This window comes from Galleria mellonella, unplaced genomic scaffold (genome assembly GCF_026898425.1).
Source record: "Galleria mellonella isolate WM207_F2 unplaced genomic scaffold, CSIRO_AGI_GalMel_v1 utg133, whole genome shotgun sequence".
Taxonomy (NCBI): domain Eukaryota; kingdom Metazoa; phylum Arthropoda; class Insecta; order Lepidoptera; family Pyralidae; genus Galleria; species Galleria mellonella.
This window is the reverse complement of record NW_026441990.1, coordinates 3,229,003-3,253,128: the sequence shown is the minus strand read 5'-3', so window position 1 is coordinate 3,253,128 and position 24,126 is coordinate 3,229,003. Positions and strand designations below refer to the sequence as shown.

The window sequence follows — 24,126 nt, the reverse complement described above, 5'->3', positions numbered from 1 at the left end:
TGAAGAATATAGCAATGAAATTACAGAGTACAGTATAGAGTCATATTACCTCATTCCTAAGGATTGATAACATATGAGGAGTAATATCAGATTCGCAGATTATTTTGATGGTATTTATAGTGCTGTTCATGTCTATAGACAATGGTTATCATGTTCTATCAGATGGGTTGTCTAGCTATCAAGTTAGTATGGGGTTCTCAAGATTTTTTGTCATTTATCGAGCCACGTTTCTCTGAGAAAATCATTCTGTATGATTGGTAGAACGCTCCCTAAAAAAATTAGTAATTTTTCTGATATCTCCCTTTTAAAAAGATGGTAATAGAATGGTGTTCACGTTTCCGCTAGTAAGGCATCAGTGAGCGATGATAGATTAAGTTAATGACAGGCCAATTGGCCCGGTTTTAGTTACAGTTCCTAATAAAAACCAATTAGTTTTTAGGAGGAACTGCGTCGACTTGATAGGATATATTGTTAGCAAAGGGGATACCAGACCCCAGCCCCAGTATTAAACAGTATTTACCCCCCTACTCTGTAAAGGATATTTAACTAAATATATCGATAACATTACTACCGTCACCTTACTTGTCGCATCACTAGTGACACCTACTTAACTGGCCGCGCCACGGCTTGATCGCGCCTACATCCCCTCACACCACGGCCGCCTCACCCCGTGCCCGCGGCTTATCCGACGGGGAAGCTGCATGAACAGATATTATATTTCATCTCGCCACTCGACAGTTTTTCTGTGATCACCGACTGGATCAGCTTAACACATCTAGCTTTTTTGTTCTAACACTTAAATACTTCTTGTTTTGTAAAAATATTTTTATAATATTAATTTAATTTGTTATATAATTATTAGCGAATCGACAGAATTTTTATTGCCTAAAGGTAAAAGAATTTATAAAATCGATTAAGTAGTTTTTTAGTTTATACATTACATACAAACATACAATCAAATCTTATCTTTTTATAATATTATACAAAATTATATTGTATAAATTGAGAATTTACCGTAAAAGATTAATTAACGATTGCTTTTCATAAAAAAAAGACTTAAATGAGGGCAAAACCTAAAGGTATTGTGATTTAAAAACTAAACTACGAAAGCGATTTTGATAAAATTTCTATGGGACCAATCTGGAAGTATATATGTACGTTCAAATAAAAAAAATATTCTGAATTGGCTTACAAATGATGAAGCTATGAGGTAACAAACATATGTAAAGAAAAGAAATACACTTGAATTGAGAACCTCCTCCTTTTTTGAAGTCGGGTGACAATAAACTAAATTGATTTTCAACCGACTTTAAAAAGAAGTAGGTTCTCGATTAATTCCGTTGTATTTTTAATGTTGATTATTTTTAACATAAGTATTATTGTGTAATTTTATAATTTTTTGATGAAGTAGTTGTACCAGTGAATCTGAATATTTTTCCACAAAGAAATATCAGACGAAATGGAGAAAAAAATTTTGGGCCTCCATACTAAATACACGGCGGCTCTCCAAGCTATCTAGTTAGTATGGGAGGCACTTTTTGATTTCACTTTGTATATATCGTCATAGTCGTAGAGTACTGACGGATATATATATATTAATTATTATTATTTATCAGATCTGTCAGTATTCTACAACTATGACGATATGTGACAGAAATTGATTCTAAGATACTTGTGATTTTAAATGTGATACTAAGTACTTTTTTCTTATCTACTCTCATTTAATTAATTAAGTAATTGTTTTAGTTGGTTGGCGCCGTCTATAAGTGTCTTTAGCATTATAAGTAAGTACTAGTATGTACCTAAATATTGTATTTATTTTATGTATTCAGTTGTCTTTTGTTCTTTGTAACTTTTAGGCTGTGATGGCTTTCCAGCCAGTCTTAATAAATTTAAAAAGTCTATGGTCATACTCGTTGATCCTTCACTTAATCTTTCAGTGGACAATCGTACCTTATCCTTAATCTGTGTGAACAATAGACGAGGAATAAAATACAGATTAAAAACCAAAAAAATTAATAAAATATTACGTGGTAAAAGCACGTCACATTATGTTTCTGTATACTAGGGTGGCAGCGCTCGCAAGCGTCAGCAACAGAGTAAATTAGGCAGCGGACACTAGCAGCGTGGTACTCGCGCCTGACGCGCGCACTCAGCGATATTGTTATCGGCCCGCCCCGGTTGAGTGTAGGGTTAGCAGTGCGACATAATATTATTTAATATTTTTTTATACTATTATTTAAAATATTAAACATAAACAGTATTTATCCCGATAAAAGAATATAAGCATGACTCTATTGAATTGGTGTTATGACATTTAATAACTATTCGCATCAAAGACTCAATTTAATATAATATTTGAACGTTCAAGCAACTATCAAGTTAATATGTGGGATTAAAAATGTTTTGTTGTTTTTCGTCCCATGTTTTTGCTAGTAGAACATCGCTTAAAAGATATTAATATTACTTATTTCATTCAACCTTTCTCAAGAAATGAGCTAACAAATGTAAAAAGAATTTTTGCTTTTGGTACTTCTTGAGGAAATTGTAGAGATTAGCGCGTTTATACAAACAAACTTTTCCGCTTTATTATAATGAATATAAAAGACTTGAATAGTAAGAAAGTCTGATTGCCATTATTTTTTTATGTATTATACATGACATTTGATTCTATATCATGTTCCTCAGTTTTTTTTTTATCGTATATATATATATATATATATATATATATATATATATATATATATATATATATATATATATATATATATATATATATATATATATATATATATACTTATGCGTATATATAAATACCATTTGTTATTTGTCTACAAAGTAATAAATGATAAGGTATTTCAGTCACGGTGTTCAGCCCTGTGCAATGTCGAGGCGGAGCGAGGCGCGTCGGCTGCCAGTCGGGAACAAAGCGACCGCGCGCCTGAGCACAGCTTTGGTTGTACACGGTATAAACAGTCTTGAGACTTTATATTTAATTGTATATTTGTCTTTATTTTACGCGTACGGGCAAACGCGATGTAGTACGACCCCCTACTAGATGGAGTGACGACCTGAAATGCATTACTGGAAGTCAGTGGATGCAGGTGGTTCAGGACCATTATTTATTACAGTCTATGGGGGAGGCTTATGTCCAGCAGTGGACGGATAATGGCTGTAATGATTATGATGATGATGCAGTCAAAGATATCGGAGTGGTTAGTCTACATGCGGCTGAGTAGTTACGACTGAAGATGGCACTCGTATTCAGAATTCAGATCATACTAACTTGATATATTTAGAACTCTAATCATCTTATTATATCACTTTTGACTAATATAAATAAGCAGCAAATAAAATTTCCTAAATATCGACGGGAGTAAGGAATAACGCAGTCAAAACTGTGGGAAATAGATATACTATATATAATTAGTTGTCATATCATAAGTACATAAAGTAGAAACATATTCATATAGCGAATAATATTAATAGGAAATTTTGCTGAGGGAATATAGGAAATACAAATTCTTTACACACTTTTTTTTTAATATAAAATACACGTACCCCCATGGTATTTCTTTATTTATCATATTAAAAGAAAAGTGTTAATTATTTATCAAAACGAAACAGTACTTCATTATTGTATGTAATAAATATTTATGTAAATCAAACATTTTTCATGCAAACATGCGATGATGTCGCACATCACGCGATTAATTTAATATGAATAGTAGAAAATAAATAATAGATTTATCCACATTAGTACTCGTATCTGGCTGGCTCTGTTTAGTTTAAAATTAGATCCCGGCATAATATGTTCAGTGACACTTAATTATTTATCTAATTGTGTTTCGAATATATAATTTAAAACGCAAAAGATGTGATGATAATGTTTATCTGTTAAAATTTTTGAGAATAAACTCACAATAAAGATTGGTTACAAAACAACAAAACTAATTTATATTTGCTGACTTTAGCGTACTTTCTTGGTATGGGAAGTGACTTTGCTTGGCAAATTGCTGGCTGGCTAACTTATAACATTTATATATTTATTACCTACACAACTGGATTCTTATGACGAACGTACTAAGAGAAAATAGTCAAATATTCTCTAAATCAAGGGTTCCTAAAGTTTTAAGATAATGGAACAATCACCAAATACCTTTCATTTTATGGAATATCCATATAACTCGATTACAGATTACGTGCTGCATCTGTGCTATCATAACACTGTTATGCCATAGTTTGGACTGAATTCTCACTAACTACTTACCTACATAACAGTAATGAGTTCTCATCACAACATCATCATCATCATTATATCAGCTATCATCTGTCCACTGCTAAACATAGGCGTCCTCCATAGACTGCCATAAGGAATGGGACCATTCTTTATGGCAGTGTATTATTGAGTGATCTCATCACATATTTTGCTATACTTCAAAATAATCCTTATATTTAATAGCAAAAAGTTAATAATTTCGCGGAACTGTGGTAATTTTTCTACACAATTCCTAATTTCCGTGGAATTCACTTCAAAAATCGCAGCTGTAAATATCAAGATGTGTAAATCGCAGTTGCACATTACCCAATGATTCACCCGAGGCGCGGTGCGGCCCGCCACCGCCACCGCGCGCCGACATCGACAGCGCAACGTCCCGTATTGTGTATAACGCTATAATATGTATATGTATGTATATCTATATCCACAGGCTTATAAACCTACTCACTGTTCAATTCGTTATAACAGGAGTTAACGATATATTTTTTTTTTTAAATAGACGAAAATGGAATACTAAATTCGTCGACGAGGCGCTATTGGTGTACACCGCTGTAGTACTAGTGACGGGTGATAATAATACAATATAGATAGTCGAATTCGTCTAGAATTAACCACGATTGTTTCTCAAATGATTGCATGGGGCTGGACCAGGCAAAGTAGATATATCGTTAACAAGAGCTGATGATTCCCCTTACCTACTAATGAATAAATTAAATAAAAATATTCACTTTTGCTTACAGAACAATATTGTGAACTTGTAGATGCTAATGCTTTCGATTTCACCCTGAATTTTGAATTAATATAAGTATAGGTGGTAGATTCGAAATTTTGCTATTCGAATGTTAGTTTATTCGAGTTTTCGAATACACTTACTTTCAAATACATATGAAGCTCAAATGTATTTTGGTTAAGAATACTCGACTACTTTCGAGACCATCCGGGGCCCTTAATCGTGAAATAATCCTGTTATATTTATAGTACAAAATGCATTAACTTCTTACGAAACTTTTAACAATAATAATCTCAGCGAAATATAAGCATATTAATATATCAAGTCCAAGATATTCACCACAACAGTTACTGTTTTTATTTCAATAGATATTCACCATATTTATTTTCAACAAACACACTTTGTTTTTTTTTTTATGGATGTTTTTATTTCACATAGATGATTTTGGTTGGTAAATGAATTCGACAAGAATTAAATGATGGTTTCCATTTTCAAGATTTAGGCATCAAACACACTTTGTACTATTGGTGTTGATTTTTAGCACTTGGTAGGTATTCAAAGTACATTTACATTTTTTTTTCGTTTTTTTTTATACAACTTAGAATAGCAAACAAGCTGACAGTCCACCTGATGGAAAATGGTAACCATCGCCTATAGACATGAGCAGTACCATGGACATAACGGAGTATATTGTTTCGCCCATGATACCCCCCATGCGTTGCCATTCCTGAGGACTCAGGTGTTATTCCTCTGTACCCAGTAAATTCACGCCATATCCCACCCTTCAAACCGAAACACAGCCATGCAAACACAACTGCTTCACGGTTGAAACACGAATGGGACAGAGGTACCCAAGCAATCGACTTTTGTACAAAGTCTCCCTCTAGTAAAATTTCCTATAAATTTAGCTGCATGGCTCAAAATAAAAAAATACGCATTAATTCCCTTATTCATTAACTACATATTACACTGTTTTGTCACTTTCTATCAAATTGCGAGTTTAGTTTTAGTTGCAAAAGTAAGAGATAAAAACTAAAATAGGTTAAAACCTAATGACATTTTTATGAATAGGAAAAATATTTACATAACAGATTTAAACTTTCAACTCTGTAATCTGTTCCCGTTCTTATGAGATACAGGTAGGTGTATTTCATAACTAACTAGTAGAGATAGGTGTAAATGAGTCACAGTTACACGGAATAGGTAGTTAGATATTCCATTTGCCATTACGTTTTGACTTCAGTTTGCTCCTCCCTCTTGTCATACATGGTTATTCATAATGGCTGTACTATGCCTAAACTCAGTGCTAATTTCATGAAATGAAACAGTTGGGGGAAAGGAATTGTTAGTAATGTAGACTGCTAGTCTTATTGCATATCTAGCAATATACCCTGTCAGGTCGACCTCCACGTGGTCCCCCCTTGAAACCATAGTGCTGAATTCCAGGTGTATTCATCACTATGGGCTTACAGACCTGCTTTTTCATTCTCATCTATCATCCCTAACTGGTGCCTCGCCGGTATATACCGTTAGCGCGGACGGGGTTGCCATTCCATTATCATCCATTAAAAAAAATAGTCCGTAGTGTTAACTGTGATATATATAAATATCTTGATACTTGAGACACAATATACATTTCCTTAAACTCTTACCACCTTATTCATAAAAATTAAAACATACTACAAACCTATTTTAGCTATTAAACTATTTTGTCACATTCTTTCAAATCGAAACTGTCATATACAAGAAAGAGACAAAACCGTTCAATACTTAAAATAGGTTTATGACACGTTTGACGTTATAATGAATGAAGGAGGCGTAACCCACTTGTTCTTTTTTTTTTATGCAACTTACAATGGCAAACAAGCTGACGGCCCACCTGATGGAAAGTGGTAACCGTCGCCTGTAGACATGAGCAGTACCATGGACATAACAGAGTATACTGTTTCGCCCATGATACCACCCCCCCCCATCCGTTGCTTTTTTTGAGGTGTTATTTGTCTGTACCATGTAAATTCATAAAAACACCAAATTTCTCATAAGCCTTTCTTAATTCGAAAGACAAGGACAAAACACTTTAATAGTTAAAATTGGTTTGTGGAATGTTTTAGTTTGAATAAGGGGATTTTTTTTTTGCATTTGACCATCATCATCATCATCATCATATCAGCTTTTAACTGTCCACTGTTGAACATAATTTTGTATTTACTAAAACTTTTTTACATATTATAAATAACTTTCAAATTATCTAGAGAATTAATTTGTTAAATAAATTCTATATGCACTTAATTTTAACTGTTACTAAGCAAAACAGTAAAAAAAAAAACAATGTACAAACGTGTGACATTCATCATTACATGTTCGTTTTCGCGTGTGGCTTTGTCGTGTGATCGTGTTTTTAACTTCCACAAGATTATTATAAATAACGCTTGCATGCTCATGTGTGCCTAGTGCTTCGAGCGTTCGTGTTACGCTCTGTGTGGCGTATGTGACGGGGTGAAAAGAGACACGAACGAACGAATTGGCTTCACACAAACGTGAAGTATAGTAGCGTCTAGCGACCCAGATACTAACAATCTTATTCATAAAATTTAAAACGTGCTCCAAATCTATTTTAGAGTGTTCTGTCACTGTCTTTCAATTTGGGAAATTAGTGTAAAAGAAAAGGATAGTACACCTCAATAGTTAAAATAGGCTTATAAGAGGTTTGACGTTTTTACGAATAAGGGGGGAGTATTTGATCAGCGTGTTTATTATTTTGAAAGATTACTTTAACCAAGATACTCATAGATGGAGCGAGTATAGACAATTATAAAACCTAATGACGAGTTTTTTGCTTCATTGTATCCGTATAGTTCTACTAGTAGAACAAAATGGACTGAAGCTTGACTTGTAGGTATTAATTATGCAATGAAATTCAGGGGAAAATGGTTAATGGAGCGACCATATTGCTAGCGTCATACCCTATCTGGCCGACCGCCACGCGGTTCTCTTGAAAACCATAGTGGTTAATTCCTGTCGAATTTGTCACGATAAACTAGCTGACCTGACTTCGTTGGGGGGAAAGGAATTGTTAATAATGGAGACTGAGAATCACATTGCTAGCAATATACCCAACCAGGTCGACCTCCTCGCGGTTCTCCCTGGAAACTATCATGGTTAATTCCTGATGAATTCATCATGATGGGCTAACTGGTTTGTTTTCATTCTCATCTATCACCCATCACTGGTGCTCCGCCAGCGTATCCCGTTAGCGCAGGCGGGGTTACTATACCATTTTCACCCATAAAAAAACAGACCTGACTTCGTTCCTCACTGGTATCTGTCAAATTAATTGATCATGTATGTAATGTTATCTATAGAAAACAATCTAATGTAAAGGCTGACATCGAAATATTACTTTTAAGAAAGAGTCGACACCTCTGTCGCTCCCCTCTCGCGGGCTTGGAGTGCCATCAGCACTCGCCCCTGCATTCGCGTCCGGTGAAGCTGTAAAGGCCACACACGGCCAACAGCAAACACATTCAGAAAAAAAAAAAAAACGAAATATTACATAATGGTGGAAATTTCCATTCAATAACATTGAATGCCCAAAAATTATATAAAAGAACAAGTTGATCGTGTCTGGATACCGTCTTAATGTCTGTTGCAGAATAAAAAAACATAGCTGTCATATTTATTTTTTTAACCATTTTTCCTTTAATTTTAAACATGAGCTATACCACCTTGAATTATTTCACCAATAAAAAAAAAACATGCAAAAGGTTAATTTTTAATTAATTATAATATTTTGAAAAGAAGGAGACTCTCAATTCAGTTGTATTTTTTATGCGTCTCACTTCATAACTTCGTGAGTTACAAACCGATTTAAAAAAGGATTTTTTTATTTGTAAGAATAAAATTTCGGATTGGTTTCATAGAAATTAAAAAAAATCGGTTCGGTAGTTATTTTTGTTTTAAATCAAAATAACTCGGTTTTTTTGTGGAACGCAATCTTAAATTATTAACCCACTGATTTTTAAATATCAAATTCAAAATTTTCAAAGTTGTATATTAATTAATAAGCAAGTAAAAACATCTTAAAAATTTCTCCCACAACCACTGTTTGGAATCAACTTCCAGCAGCAGTATTTCCGAACCGATACGACATCATAACCTTAAAGAAAAGAACATATTCCTTTTTAAAAGGCCAGCAGCACACCTGCAATGCCGCTGGTGTTGCAAGTGATCATGGACGGCGGTGGTCACTTATCATCAGGTGAGCCGCATGCAAAATCGGAAAATAAATTGTCCCAGTTAAAGTAGGATGCATATAGAGATGACAATTCTACCAGAAGGTGATGGCCAACAATTTTATTTTTCGGTGATTCGGATCCCATGGCTGACTGTCGACGGATTAATATTTTATCCTAATTACTGGAGCGGCAGAGATTCGAGTGGATGGCTGGGCGGCACCAGCTGAATTATGGGCGACCCGCCGACCTTTAGTCCAGCAACTGACGTGTTTGCGGGTTAACTAACTGGCTGCGTATTTTATAGGCGATTGATGGATCGTGTTCGCCGCAAAAGTTGCGATCCGTACTTCGTCCGGAGATAGACGAAAAATTACGTTCGATATTTGAAATGTATTTCAGGATTAGGTAATCTGTAGAGCCCTAGTCATATATTAGGGATAGAACTTGCCAATGTACACTATAGCAGGCCCATATCACTTCAACGAAAATATCTTTGTATGAAATCTATGTAAAATCGATTTTGATAATTTTACGCTATAAAATTTTACACTGTTACAATATCACGTTATTAAAACATCACCAAAAGCCTGACTGCGGTTGCCGACCCACCTGCCAAGAGTGACAATTACTGGACATATTAAGAGAAGAAAATAACAATATTGAGCGAGCTTTATTTATTTAAATATGGCATCTACAAGTGGTCTATTTTTTTTTTTATGGGTGAAAATGGTATGTGTTAACGGGATACGCTGGCGGAGCACCAGTGAAGGGTGATACATGAGAATGAAAACAGGCCAGTTAGCCTATTATTTTTAATTCATCAGGAATTAACCATGATAATTTCCAGGGAGAACCGCGAGGAGGTCAACCTGGTTGGGTATTATATTGCTAGCAATGGGATTCTCAGTCTCCATTACTAACAATCCCTTTCTCCCCACAAGTGGTATATTTTATCAGTTCTTACGTATCAACTTATCGTAAAAAAAAATTTTAGTTACTTACCTACCTCCAAAATCTACGCAAAGGTCGCGGGCAAAAGCTAGAATGAAATATATCTATATGAAAATTAGGTATTTGAAAAATCTATTGATATAAAGGTAGACATATTTTTATTTCTGATATTTTTTTTTTTATTCATATTTCTAAGTTTTAATTTTTTTTATTGAACAGTGCCATCTGTCCTATAAGATTAAAACTAATGTAATTGTGTGATTTTCATCGTAAAGTTTGCGTGAAATTTGTTTTTGTAAGGAACGTCAAATTCAAGATTTTCGTATTTATGATACTAATACTTAGATGGCGCTGTTTATTTTTTTTTTTCCATGTAAAACTAATAATACTTCTGATAGGTATATCATTGTCATTAAAAGGTTTTTTAATGGATGAAATTGGAATGATAACCTTGCTTGCGCTATCATGTGAGGAGGTCAGTATGCCCATCGTGATGACATCATTAAAAATCAATTACGATGGTTTCTAGGGAGAACCGCGTGGAGGAATACTGTTTGTAAGGGGTCTTTGAAAGCTCATTGCTAACAATCACTTTTGGGGGGAAAGGGATTGTTAGTAATTGGCTCTAACTGACCCATTGCCAGCATTACACCCTACCAGGTCGACCTCCACGTGGTTCCTCCTGGAAATCATCGTAGTTAATTCTGGTGGAATTCGTCACAGTGAGCTAACTGACCTGCTTTCATGGTCACCTATCATGCCTCACTGGTGACCCGCCAGCGTATACCGATAGCGCAGGCGGAGTTACCATTCTATTATGATCCAAAAAAAAAAAAAAAACAATAACTTTTCCCAACATAATTAAATACTTTAGGTACTTACATAATACATGTAACATGATGAACAGTCACAACAATAAAACGCTGAGTTTACACATTAGAAACTTTATTTTACCTGTCAATATATTTTATAACAATATACAAAATGTTTCTGTAGCTAATGTAGTATTATTTTTTTTGTATTGCATAATGTAATTTTACCCAATACACGTGTATTCTGTAGATTATGTTACTGTAATAGTACACTTATATGTGGAACGGTCTTCTTTTCTATCGACAATAACATGCCTAATGCCTAAATGCCAATAATAAAAAAGAAATCCAAAATATTCGAAATCTTAATTATATTTTTTAAATTGTTTTGACACTGCAACGATTGTAGTAACATTAATATTGAATATTTATTATTCTTTTTACAAAACAACTGGGAACATAGTACACAAGATGTGTGATGGAGGTGTTTTACATACATGTAAAGTGTTCCTGACGAATGAAGCATTGTTACAAAATGTTCTGGTAAAAAAAAATATATATAGAACTTTATAATATAAAAAATTTATTGTACTCATTGAATGTTATTATTTACTTAGTAGCAGTAACTCACGTAGTTACTATTTTCAAATATGATTTAAATTTCTGTTTTTAACATTAATTTATTATAACCTGCTAAATATTTCATAAGTCGTATAAAAAAATAAACAATGCATAATTAGGTGAATGCTGAGAACCGGCGGGGGGAGGGGGGAGATTGTTAGTAATGTGAACTACCAGTCCCTACTATACCTTGTATTACTAACAATATACCCTGTCAGGTCGACCTACATGTGGTCCCCCCTGGATACCATTATGATGAATTCCCGGTGTACTCATCCATATAAGCTAACTGACCTGCCTTTTATTCTCACCTATTATCCCTCACTGGTACCCCTCCAGCATATATCGTTAGCACAGGCGGGGTTACCATTCCATTAAAAAATGCTAAAAACCTAGAATACTACTGTTTTACGCCTGTTACGCTCTGTCACAAAAAATGTAACGTAGTGGTAAAACTCGTGACGGAACGGTATTTTTTGTATGGAATTTAGAGTCTTAAGTGATTTCCATGATAAATAATTATTATTTCTCTTGTGTTGGTTACTATATCATCAATTATTTCATTTATTAAAGGTAAACTGAAAAATGATAACGTGATAAAACAAAACTAGATTGAAAATTTCGACGTATAACTTAGAGATTTAGAAAGATATCGTGCTCGTAAAAAGATAATCAAAGATTGACACCAATAGTACACAGAAGAGTGAAAAGTAAATGGCAAGTTAAAAATAAGAACATTCTGGCTTCTACCACCTTCAAATATCAGATTAGCTTCCTTATTTCCTAGACCACATTTACTGATTTCAGACACAGCGATCGCTAGCGTTAGTAAAAAAAAAAAAACCAAGTTAGGACAGGTCGAATACAAAATAGTCCTAGAATATAAAACTTCAAAGTCAATTATATGAATTACAGAAATAGATACAGAAATACAAGAAATGACTTTCGCGAACGAAAAATAAAGAAAATAAATACAATAAACATAATTTTTACAATATTTTAAATAAATAATTAAGAATTACGCAAGAAAAAGCCTTTACAGGTAAATAGTGGACTATTATTAGGTACTATCATCGCGTTAAGTCCCGATTTTGTATTTAAAATATGTGTAATGAACGCGAAAGTTTAAAATTAACTTGCCAATATTTTAAAGTTTGTTGTCTTAACAAGCAAAAATGTAACAGGGTGGCTGTGAATATTTTTATTCTAGTTAAATAATAAAAAAGTTAAGATCTGTTTTTACTTGACTAATAAATTAAAATTTTAAATTATATATGTAGACAGAGCATCGAACGTCAAAAACGCGTAAACTTTTTGCCAGCTAATTGTCAAATTAGCTGTCTCGTTCTTTTATTAGTGTTCTATATACTTACGCATAAAATGTATCTTGACGTATTATTTATTAAATAGAACGAGTGTTTACGCATTAAAAAGATGCAGAAATTATAAGACAAAATAAATATAAAAGATATGAAGGAATCACTCATTAAAATTATTTATCACGTAAAATTGTATGAAAAAGTTGACCCGTTTTTATTGAAGCATTTCTATGGAGACACTCTAAGATTAAAATATTATTGACTGAGGTGTTTATTTTTGGTTATGATTCCGAAGAAAGCAGAAATTTAATAAAAATATCAAATAATAATTTGTTGCATTATATACTTTACAAATCTACAGTATCTAGGCAATAATTTAAAATATTTTATAATAAAGAAAAAACAAATTAATGTTTTTAACAGATCTAAAATATTATCACCGAGATTGTTGATAGAAAAGAAAACACCCATGTGTCTTAAAATGACATCTTATTTTATTAAAAGTTATTAACAATGTACCAGGGCAAAACAAGCGAGATTTTTAAACATGCCAGATTTCGAATCCATCCAATTTAATACAAATATATTTAATGGGCAAGTCATACATACTATTTATGTAGTTATATATTTACTCCATAGAATAATGTACCTATAAATTAACTTCATAGTTTTCTTTTAAAGAAAAATAACTGATTTTCTGATAGTATAAAAAATGTTAACTTTACATTTGCTTGCAAGTTTTTTCAATCAAATTAATTATTTCCATGTTAAACTCTCAGATTAATATTTATTCCAAGGTACATTGTCTATGGCATGTTTTTTTAATTTGTGTTTTTTCAAATATTTGGAATCTATGAAAGCTTCCCCACACAAAGTACATATATATGGCCTTTCACCAGTGTGTGTTCTCAAATGAACAACTAAATTCCCTTTTAATGCAAAGAACTTCATACAGACTGAACACCCAAACTTCTTCTCCCTTGTATGAGTAAGTTGGTGTGTTCGTAGATGAGTTTTAGTTTTAAACCTGAGAGAGCACAGTTGACATGGGAAGGGTCTCTCGTTTGTGTGGACTCGCTCATGCATTATCAACATTGCTTGACTTGAACAACCCTTCCCACACATACTACATTCAAATCGTTTCATAATCTTTGGCTTCATATTTTTATGGTTAAGGATGTGAGCTTGCATATCCTTCTTTGAAGGCAAAACTTCCCCACATTCAGAGCAAAGCAACTCAGCTGGATCCACTATGTGTGTACTCTCAACATGCTGTTCTAAAGCAGATTCAAGAGAGAACATTTTCTTGCACAGTGAACAAGCATAACCCAGCAATTTTCCAAGATTTGTAGTGATTTCTTGTTTGACAGTCTTCATTAATTCTACCTTCACTTTCTGAGCTTTAGATTTCGTACACTCCTCTGAATTTCTATGAGCAGACAGCTCTGCTTTGTTATTAAATGTATGATCACACTGATTGCAGGTAAATGGGTTAAGATGTGTTAGTCTGTGTGTTTGCATTGTGATTTTTTGGTGGAATCTCTTAAAGCAAATGTCACATTCAAATTCTCTGACACCAGTGTGAATCATCATATGCCGTTTTAAGTTATTTGGGTTTGCAAATGTTTTAAAACATTGATCACATCTTGGTTTAATATTATTGTGTCCATATTTAATATGTTGTGTTAAAGCATTCCTTCTGACAAGGTGATTACAGAATGGACATGTTATTAAAAGACCAGTGAAACTGTGCAGTAAGATATGGCCTGTTAAGATTTCAGCAGATTCGAAGCCTTTTCCACATAAATTGCAGAGATGTTCTCCAGCAGGGTTATGCTTATACTGATGCTTCTCATATTCAGCCAAGTCTTCAAACTGTTCACCGCATTCACATAAAAATGTACCATCTTCTTGTTGCAAAACTGTAGCTATTTGACCATCATCGGAATACTCAATAACTAATTCTGTACCATCACACTTTATTATTTGATATTGGGTCGCATCATCCTCACAAAAGATGACTTCTTCTTGATCTAATCCATCATTATTAGTCATGAGCTCATCATTGTCAGTTAAGTATTGAATCTTATCATTATTTTTCAATAATATAGTCCCATCTGCTGAGGAAGTTGTTAATATTTTGATGATATTTTTAGATGTAGGTAATGTGCTTATAATATTATTACCTATATTTTCAACAATTTCATTCTCTTCCATATCAACAGCCGACATCTGTTCTTGTGATGCACTATCCTGTGTTTCCTCTATATCCATTGGGTGTGTAAAATTATTATCATTCTCTTGACTATCCTCTTCATTTTGTAATATTGTTGCAGGAACATTTACGGGAACTTTAGGATTAGAGACTAAGAATGAATCAATTGAATTCAGTCCTTCAAATGTGTTAGTAGCTTCAGGAATTACTTTTATTGGCTCATTTAATATTTCCTGTAAGTCCTGTAGAGAATGTGCATCCTCAATATTCTCCAATTTAATATTAGTATCTATTGATGATTCAGTTTCGTTTTGTTTTTCTTTATCTTTAGGATCATCAATCACAAGAACATAATAATAATCATCATCACTATCGGTAGGTTCTTTTTTTATTATTGATTCCAATTGTTTAATGGGATCATTAGCTATATCATCAATATCTGTACCAAAGTTTTGGTTCTTCTCAGCTTCAGCTTGTTGTATGTAGCTTTCAGTGAGTAATGTGTTCAGTTGCAATTTCAACTCACTATCCATTTTGATACACTGCTTACGGAACTGATATGCTGAATTCATTTTCGCAAAGCAGTCATTGCACAGCTTTTGAGGCAATCCATCATCTAGTTTTACCTGGAATTAATTTTGAAAGATACAATTTTTAAGATTAAAGAAATCAAATATGTATTAAAATATTAAATATAGCAGTGTATAAAACTGCTGACTTTCTCATAAAATCATGTTTATTACTATTGGGCATCTTAATCTATTAAACAAATCATAAAATTTAGGAGATATATGCCTTAGATTATATAGACAAAGCATTGTGGCTTGAAAACGGGTCAGCTTTTTGTCAAATTAGCTATTCTATATGTCTAGGTATAAAATGTATCTTGACATATTATTTAATAAATAAATTGAGTGTTTGTGCATTAAAAAAATGCAGAATTTATAAGGCAAAATAAATATAGAAATTATAAAGGAATCACTTATAACTATTTAACATACAAAATTGAATAAAAAAGTTGACCCATTTTTCTCGAAGCATTTCTATGGAGACATTATCTATATAATTTAAGATATATACAGTATAGTATTTGGGATGGAGTAGAACATAATCTATTTTGTCAATCAATATAATCCCGTTACATGGACAAAGTTGAGGTTAAAGTTAGATGGTTGAGGTTAAAGGTTATAATGAAGATCTAAGACCTTGTGGTCTCTGAATAGAATAGGCCACCCCTGTTTTCTCATCAGTGTTGTAAGAGGCCACTGAGGGAATTTAATGGACTAGGGAGGGGGCGCAGTATCCTTCTTAAAATATCACCAAAGTCTAGCCGCAGCTGCCTAACAACCTGCTAAGTGAGGCGACTACTGACATAAACCACCCAAGGGGGATGCTTATATGTGAACAATTATCAGTTAATACGATGATGATGATTTTATCAATCATCTTTATTTCAATATACTCAAAAGATGTACATACGAAATATGAGAAAAATGTAACACAAAATGGTACTTATCCCAAAAAGGATTTTCTTACTTCTTTATGTGATTGGTACCACTTCTATTTTTTTTTTAATATTATTATGCTTAGTAGAATAAGAAAATATGCATTTAAATAAACCACACCATAGACTAGACCACCGATGGATTATACGAGGTCAAATTTTTATTAATTTGCAAATACTTTTTCAATAGAGATGCCGATAGTTTCAAAATTAATACAACTACGGAAATTCTGCACCAATAATAGGACTGGAAGGAATAAAAAAAAACTAAGGAATCATACAAGAAGTCAATAAAATTGAGTAAATAAATTAATTGCTGGAAAAAAGATATCATAGTTTTATAGGTTAATTACTAAAAAAATATTTAAGAAAAATCTACTTAACATTGTAATTAGGATTATTTAAAAAACACATTATAAATAGATATTTAGAGGGGAATAATTACCTCAATTGAAGTTACTTCGTGAAATTTTTCCGTCACATTATGCTCATCTAATAATGACACTTGTGAATCTGGCGATAAGCAGCATCGGCACAAATTCGACCACGTATCCATCTTTTAATATTAGATACATAAATATCACGCCAGAAAAGCCTGGAATTAATAAATATATCATAATTTGAATACATTGTTTTGACAGTCAATAGTAATCAGAGAGCACAATAGCAATAGGTATCCAATCCAAAGAGTAAAAATTATCTACGGACCTTGCCCATAAAGACGATCTATCCGAAAATTATAGACAAGAGACGAGTATACAAAATGGCGGAAGAAGTTGGTATCAACGGAAATAAGTAATTTTAGTAGTTACAGTATAAAAATGTCGCGAGGATGGCGCTACTGTCGACATCCGCTTCGTCTTTTTTTTTTTACTTTTTTACGTTCCAAGTAAAGACGCGGTTAATCACAATTATAATAGCATTAAAAACTTTTTATGCATAATTATTTTAAAAGAAACTGTATATATTTTTATACAATAACTATATGTTATCAATTGTTAATACTTTTGTTGTATGATGGCAGCATTTATCACATTGACGTATTTGACGTCGCGTCTAAGTACGACAAAGATGAAGAATTTTTGTATTTATTAAAATACATTTAATAGTGATTCTATACAATACTAATTAATTGAAAATTATATGATATTTGTCTTTAAATTTAACATTTTTTTTATTTATGTACTTAAACATAATTAGTCTGCGAATATTGATGCTGCCTCTATAGAGCGATTTAGGAACTAAAATAAGTTTTGAATTAGTTTTGTTTTTAGCCACTACATTTTACATGGCGCTGTTTATCGAAGAGAAGTGTAGCTTAGGTCCTTAATAGAATGAAATTATTTATTAACATTATTATATTTAATTACTTAAGATTTATTAACATTTTGATATTTGAATACAGTTAATTAATGATTGATATGTATCAATTATATACAAAATTTTATATATATATTATATACAAATATGTAAAAAATTACTAAAATTATTTATCTATTAGCATGCAATCGTGCCATGTAATACCACATTTTTGACAATTGCGAATCGTTTGCGCAATTTTGTGTATTATTTGGTATTACAGGGAATCATCCCATCTTGATTTATTTAAGGACAACCAACAAAGCATGTTATATATTATTGCATTATTGACATTGCAATAAGTAGCGCCTCTCATTATTTCGTCATAATGCCAATCAATGCTCGGCATAGTGGCAATTTCCAAGAAAACTACCAACCGCAGAATGCTGACGCAGTGTGACAGGTTTCACATGTCGCGGTGGGAATCGCGTCAGTTTTTCGAAACATAATTCATGATAATTATATTAATTATATTTTTAAATTCAATAAATATATTTGTTAGAGAATTTGCTTTCTTTGTATCCAAGATAAATACCATGCAATTAGTAAGCTGATTAAACAAAACTATATAATTTATACAATACGGATTTGGTGGAGGTCGTGCTAATATCAATATTAATATTAGGGAATCGTGACAACTGACTGCATTGTAACTGCACTCTGTCAATACTCGTTGCTAAGAAATGGCCCAGATTTGTCCTGAAACGTTTTGGATTAAATGAAAGATATCTATTCGGCGTAGCTACTTTATATGGGGTTTACCACATTTAAGTAGCCTATATAAGTATTCAGTATTGCTGGTAGGCTGGTTATTTATTATTTTCATTTAAGAGTTTCCTCTTGTCGGTGCAACTAATTCATGCATCTTCCTCCAGCCAGCTCTATCCCAGGCCATATTCTTTATCTCCCTATACGACATGACGCCTAGTGTTTCCTTTATCTGTCCCATGTAGTTAATCCTCGGTCTTCCTCTTCCTCTTTTGACCTCTATCTTTCCTTCTATTATGCTCTTAAAAAAATCGTCATGTCGTATAAGGTGACGCAGCATTTTGCCTCTTCTATTCTTTATAATTTTAATCAATGTTCTCTTCTCGTTTACTTTTTTTAGGACTTCCTCGTTCGTTAGTTTAGTAGGTTGGTAGGTACCAATATATTAATATTTAGCGATTGTTGATTTATAACATTTTAAAGAAAAGTAAAAATATCTAAAATTAATAATCAATAAAATAATCTAATTTTCAAATCTTTATATTATATTTCAACAAATTAATTACGTGAACGTAATTATTATATACTTGATTTATAATATGAAAAGTATTTTTAGTACTGTCAGTTTAGAATAAAAAAAAAGGTATTATTTTTTAATTGACAGATGTAAATGGATAAGCGGGGCTTCATAACTTCATCCTCGACATAGTGATTCTCACGCGGTATCATAAATTAGAGAGTGCTTACAGTCTCTTTGGAACATTTTATTGGCGTGATGTTTAGAAATCCAAATTCAGAGGATTTTTCCATTTTTTTACGATGTTAGCGCACTGAAAGACATATGACATTTTTATATTGTTGTTTTGACACTTGATCAGACCATAGATTTTTTTTTAAAGTGATGAAAATGAAATGATCCCCGCCTGCGCTGTTGGTATACACTAGCAAAGCACTAGTGATAGATAAAGAAAAAGATAAAACTATTATCGGTTGCTCAATGGCCAAATAGAATTGATATATTCAATAACAAAATAGATATATTTTTAAAATGTTGTTTAAAATTTTTAAGTTTGTAAAATAAACCCATGGCTCACTACACGTTTTGGGATACTGTAAGTGTGGTGAGTAGTTTATAAATAAATAAATAAAATAGGTCAATCGGCCTATTGTGACGAAGTCAAGAATAATTAACCACGATGGAGGGTAGAGGTAGATTCCCAAAGAAGGTTGACGTCAGACAGGCAGCTGGTTGTAAAACTATAAGCCAATTCCTTTAGTAATATGTATAAAACCGTATTACACCGACCGCAAATAATAATTGGGAATAAGGTAGGAAGATGATGATGGAGGGTGGAGGAGAGGCTTTGTACAAAAGTCGATTGCTTGGGTACCTCTGTCCCATTCGTGTTTCAACCGTAAAGCAGTTGTGTTTGTATGGCTGTGTTTCGGTATGAAGGCTGGGATATGGCGTGAATTTACTGGGTACGGAGGAATAACACTTGAGTCCTTAGGAATGGCAACGCATGGGGGGTATTATGGGCGAAACAGTATACTCTGTTATGTCCATGGTACTGCTCATGTCTATAGGCGACGGTTACCACTTTCCATCAGGTGGGCCGTCAGCTTGTTTGCCATTCTAAGTTGTATAAAAAAAAGGTAGAGGTTTACCTACTAGGATGTAATGGTAGCAATAGATATATTAGATTATATTATTAGCAATATATTTCCCCCTACTGACCCCTACTGGTATTACTTAATGATGATGGGTGAGAATGAAGTTAAGTCAAGTGGGTCATCGTGGCGAATTTGCTAAGAAATAACCATGATAGGGGACCGCGTGGAGATCGACTCGACGTATATGTACTTGACAGTATTTGTCACATATTTTTCACCACATCTGCCCTTCATACGCTTTCTGTTTTTACCCAATGGTTAGCTGATTGAGAATGCCATATGGCGTTAAGCTCGCCATTAGTACAATATTTTATTGTGCAATAAAGAATAAATAAATAAATATATATTGCTAACAGTAAGGATCAATTCTCCATTACTTGGAATCTCTTTCTGCCCTCGGTATTTAAAGTATGTACTTTTAGAATCAATGCCTCACCGTTTAGGTGCATTTATTTATTTAATGTAATTATTGGTAATCATGAAAATACTTGACGATGACTTATTGTTTCATTTATTCATTATCTTCATTATATGTCCATTGCTGAACATAGACCACCCACATGAAGGAAGGGTTAGCCAGTAGTTGCCACGCGTGGCTGGCGGGTTGGCAACCGCAGTTAGGGTTTGGTGACGTTTTAAGAGGGACACTGCTGCCCATTCATCGACTGTTAAATTCCCTTAGTCATCTCTTACGATATCTACGGTAAAGGAAGGGTTGGCCCATGCTATGCCTGGACAACACGGCACGTTTCATCTATTATTCAGATTTAACATATAAAATATTTCCTATAATGATGTTCGTTTACATAAATTCATCATAATTTCCAAAACCAATTTAAATGGTATGTTTTAAATAGTACATTTACAAGACACAGATACTACACAGATAATATCGTTCCATCTTAATCTAATAACTATGTGTAATAATTAGTCATGAGCGGCTGTGATGCGAGCGCGAGACCGACTGCGGACCTCGGATTTAGGATCACGGATTTATCCCGAAACTAGTCGAGCTTTCCCGATCTAATTACAAGTAAGTTAACCCGGTAGTTATTACATTAAAATATAATGTGTGCTTACGAAACTTAACAATAAAATATATCGTTTGTTTTGTTTACATTTATGTAGTGTGCTATTTATAATTATGGGCTATTTTTTTTAATACCACGATTCAGTGGCAGACTAACTTGAGAGGCAGAAGAAGCAGACCGCCTCGGCCCTTTTGCTCATCCAAATCCATAGTTTAAGTATGTTTATTTAAGTCTAAATTTCAAGTGCAAAATTTTAACTAAATAAATATCAAACAGCTTTTTATTCAGTTAACACTTGTATATATAAGATACAAGTGTTAACTGAATTGTTTGCAAGCTTGTAATTGAAAGCCTTGTAACTGAAAGCTTGTAATTAATTGTTTACATCAACTTCTAAAATCTGTATCTTCATTCAGCTTTGCTCAAGCCTCTGACTGGCTTAGGCCGCCGCCGCCACGATTATAGATAGCAAACCAGCATATACTATGTATAGCTCGTTTGAACGTCCGTAAATGGTCATTACAGCCTAAGGATGTTTGCAAAACCTTACCTTTTCTGAGAACCTCATAATGTAGTCTCTAGAAAACCTCGACAAAGAGCTCATTCTACAGCTTAAACATTCGCAATATAAAACTGCTAATTATTTGCATTTCAATTGTCCTTGGTCTGATTATTTTTTTTCCGGTGCAATAAATTTAGAAGTGAAGTTTTAATAACGTAAACTCGACTCACAATCATAGTCTCTTGGAAACTAGCCAAAGTATAGACTCCGTGTTAGCTGCTATTAAGTAAGTAATCAAAGTTTATTCATACCAGCTATTCTTATTAAGTGTGACGGCGGAGACTTTATTAGTTCATATACAGTTACAACGTAATTAATATATTTTAAACATTGTATGCCAAGGCAAAATATTTAGAACTTATATTTACGAGTAGTTTTTTTTTTAAATGGCAAAGGGCTGATTACCAACTAACAAGAAACGAATCTTAATATTAAAAAAAAAAAAAAACGGTAAAGAGTTTAGTAATAGTTATAGTTTGATGTTGTCATAATAAATAGAGGAAGTTAAGCAGTTATAGATCATAGAGTCAGAATGAATTAACAAGCATGGATGTATGAAAAGAATTTTTTAATAAAATAAGATTTAATGAGTAAGAAAAGATGCAGGGAAAGAAAATATGGTTATTTGCAATTAAATTATGGTTAAGTTTTTTTTATCGATTAAAAATAAGTAAGTGATCGATATAGTCCGAAGGATTAGCAATCTGAAGTGGCAGCGGGTTGGTCATATAGCTCGAAGAACCGACAATCGATGGTGGTACGGGTTCCTTATGGCAGTCTTTAGGGGAGACCTATGTTCAATAGTGGACAGGTAATCACTGATATGATGATGATGTTGAGGAATAAATACCACGGATAGTTGGTACTTATGGTCCCAACTTACTTTAGCTCTATGAATATTGTTAAACTCGTATTTTGCCTGCCTGCACGTTTGTTCCGGCTTCACGCAAAAACAGCATTCCTGAAGGTCTATCTTAAAGTTTTAGTCTCACTCTCAGTCTAGTTTATTTGTTTTTGTACTTAGATAGATAGATAATTTATTTACATTACTTACAGCATACAAATTACAATAAAAAAAAACATACACATAATACATAATAAAAGAAATAAAAGAATGAAAATAAAGCACAAAACAAATAAAAAAAAAAAAAAAAACAAAATATATAAGCTAACAATCTCCCTTCTTTACCTTCTGAAATCCATGCGTACGAAGTTGGGGAATTACACTAGCTAGTAATAGTAATTACTGACAAAGAAAGGTACGTTATGACAGCTTCCCTTTTGGCGATCTATCTATCTATTTTGTAACGTTTTCAGCAATTTTTGTAAACATAGAAGTAGGTTTCTTTTTTTGTCAAAAATACATAATGTATACAAACTTACAATAAGATATTCAATGCACTTAGTCCTTAAAATACGAGTAGTTATAAATAAACATTTAGCGACGTTTGAATAAACCGTCGGTTACAGATACCTACACGAATGATGAATGATGCTCCGTTGCCTGAAGGTTTCAATCAAGGTTCAAGGAAAATGCGCTCTCACGCTTATAATCATAGATATAAAAATCCTAGATTTACATTCCTATTTAATGTTTTGTATTAAGTTTTCTTTGAGGTCTGTAACGCGTACATACGAATAAAAAACCTGGTGCTGCAGGCGTCTATAGACAAACGAAACCGTTTATATACTGGGTTGTATGTTTATTTGCTATCTTTATAGTATAAAAATAAGCGGAAAAATGTTTTAAATTAAAAGAAATAAGTAGTTATGATATATAATACATAGACGTGCTTATAATAAAGTGTTATATATATCGACTACTATCGGCACCGCCGGTTCGCACGTGTACTGCTCAGTTTGCTCCCACTTACCACGCTATTTCTCAGCAGCCAGATATTGACATATTTAATGACAAAATAAATATATTTTTAAAATGTTGTACAAAATTTGTAAGTTTGTAAAATAAAACTATGGCTCACTACACGTTTTGGGAAACTGTGTATATATATATATATATATATATATATATATATATATATATATATATATATATATATATATGTATGATATAAGTGAATATTTTTTATACCATGAAGGTGGCAAATAAGTATACAACCTGTCTG

The 24,126-nt window shown here is 33.0% G+C and overlaps 1 protein-coding gene across 2 annotated transcripts; it reads right to left on the bottom strand.

Annotated features, from left to right (window-relative positions):
• Positions 1 to 11,129: 11,129 nt before the first annotated feature.
• Positions 11,130 to 17,479, bottom strand: LOC113511114 (zinc finger protein with KRAB and SCAN domains 8-like). Of its 2 annotated transcripts, XM_026894710.3 has the most exons (3): positions 17,375 to 17,479; positions 17,112 to 17,261; positions 11,130 to 15,788 (listed from the first exon to the last, which is right to left on the bottom strand). In XM_026894710.3, the coding sequence occupies exons 2-3, from the start codon at positions 17,220 to 17,222 to the stop codon at positions 13,728 to 13,730; spliced, it is 2,172 nt and encodes a 723-aa protein (XP_026750511.2). In that variant the 5' UTR covers positions 17,223 to 17,261; positions 17,375 to 17,479; the 3' UTR covers positions 11,130 to 13,727. The 2 variants fall into 2 exon arrangements, with proteins under 2 accessions (XP_026750511.2, XP_052759179.1); XM_052903219.1 differs by lacking the exon at positions 17,375 to 17,479 and having other exon boundaries at positions 17,112 to 17,361.
• Between the last annotated feature and the right edge of the window lie 6,647 nt (positions 17,480 to 24,126).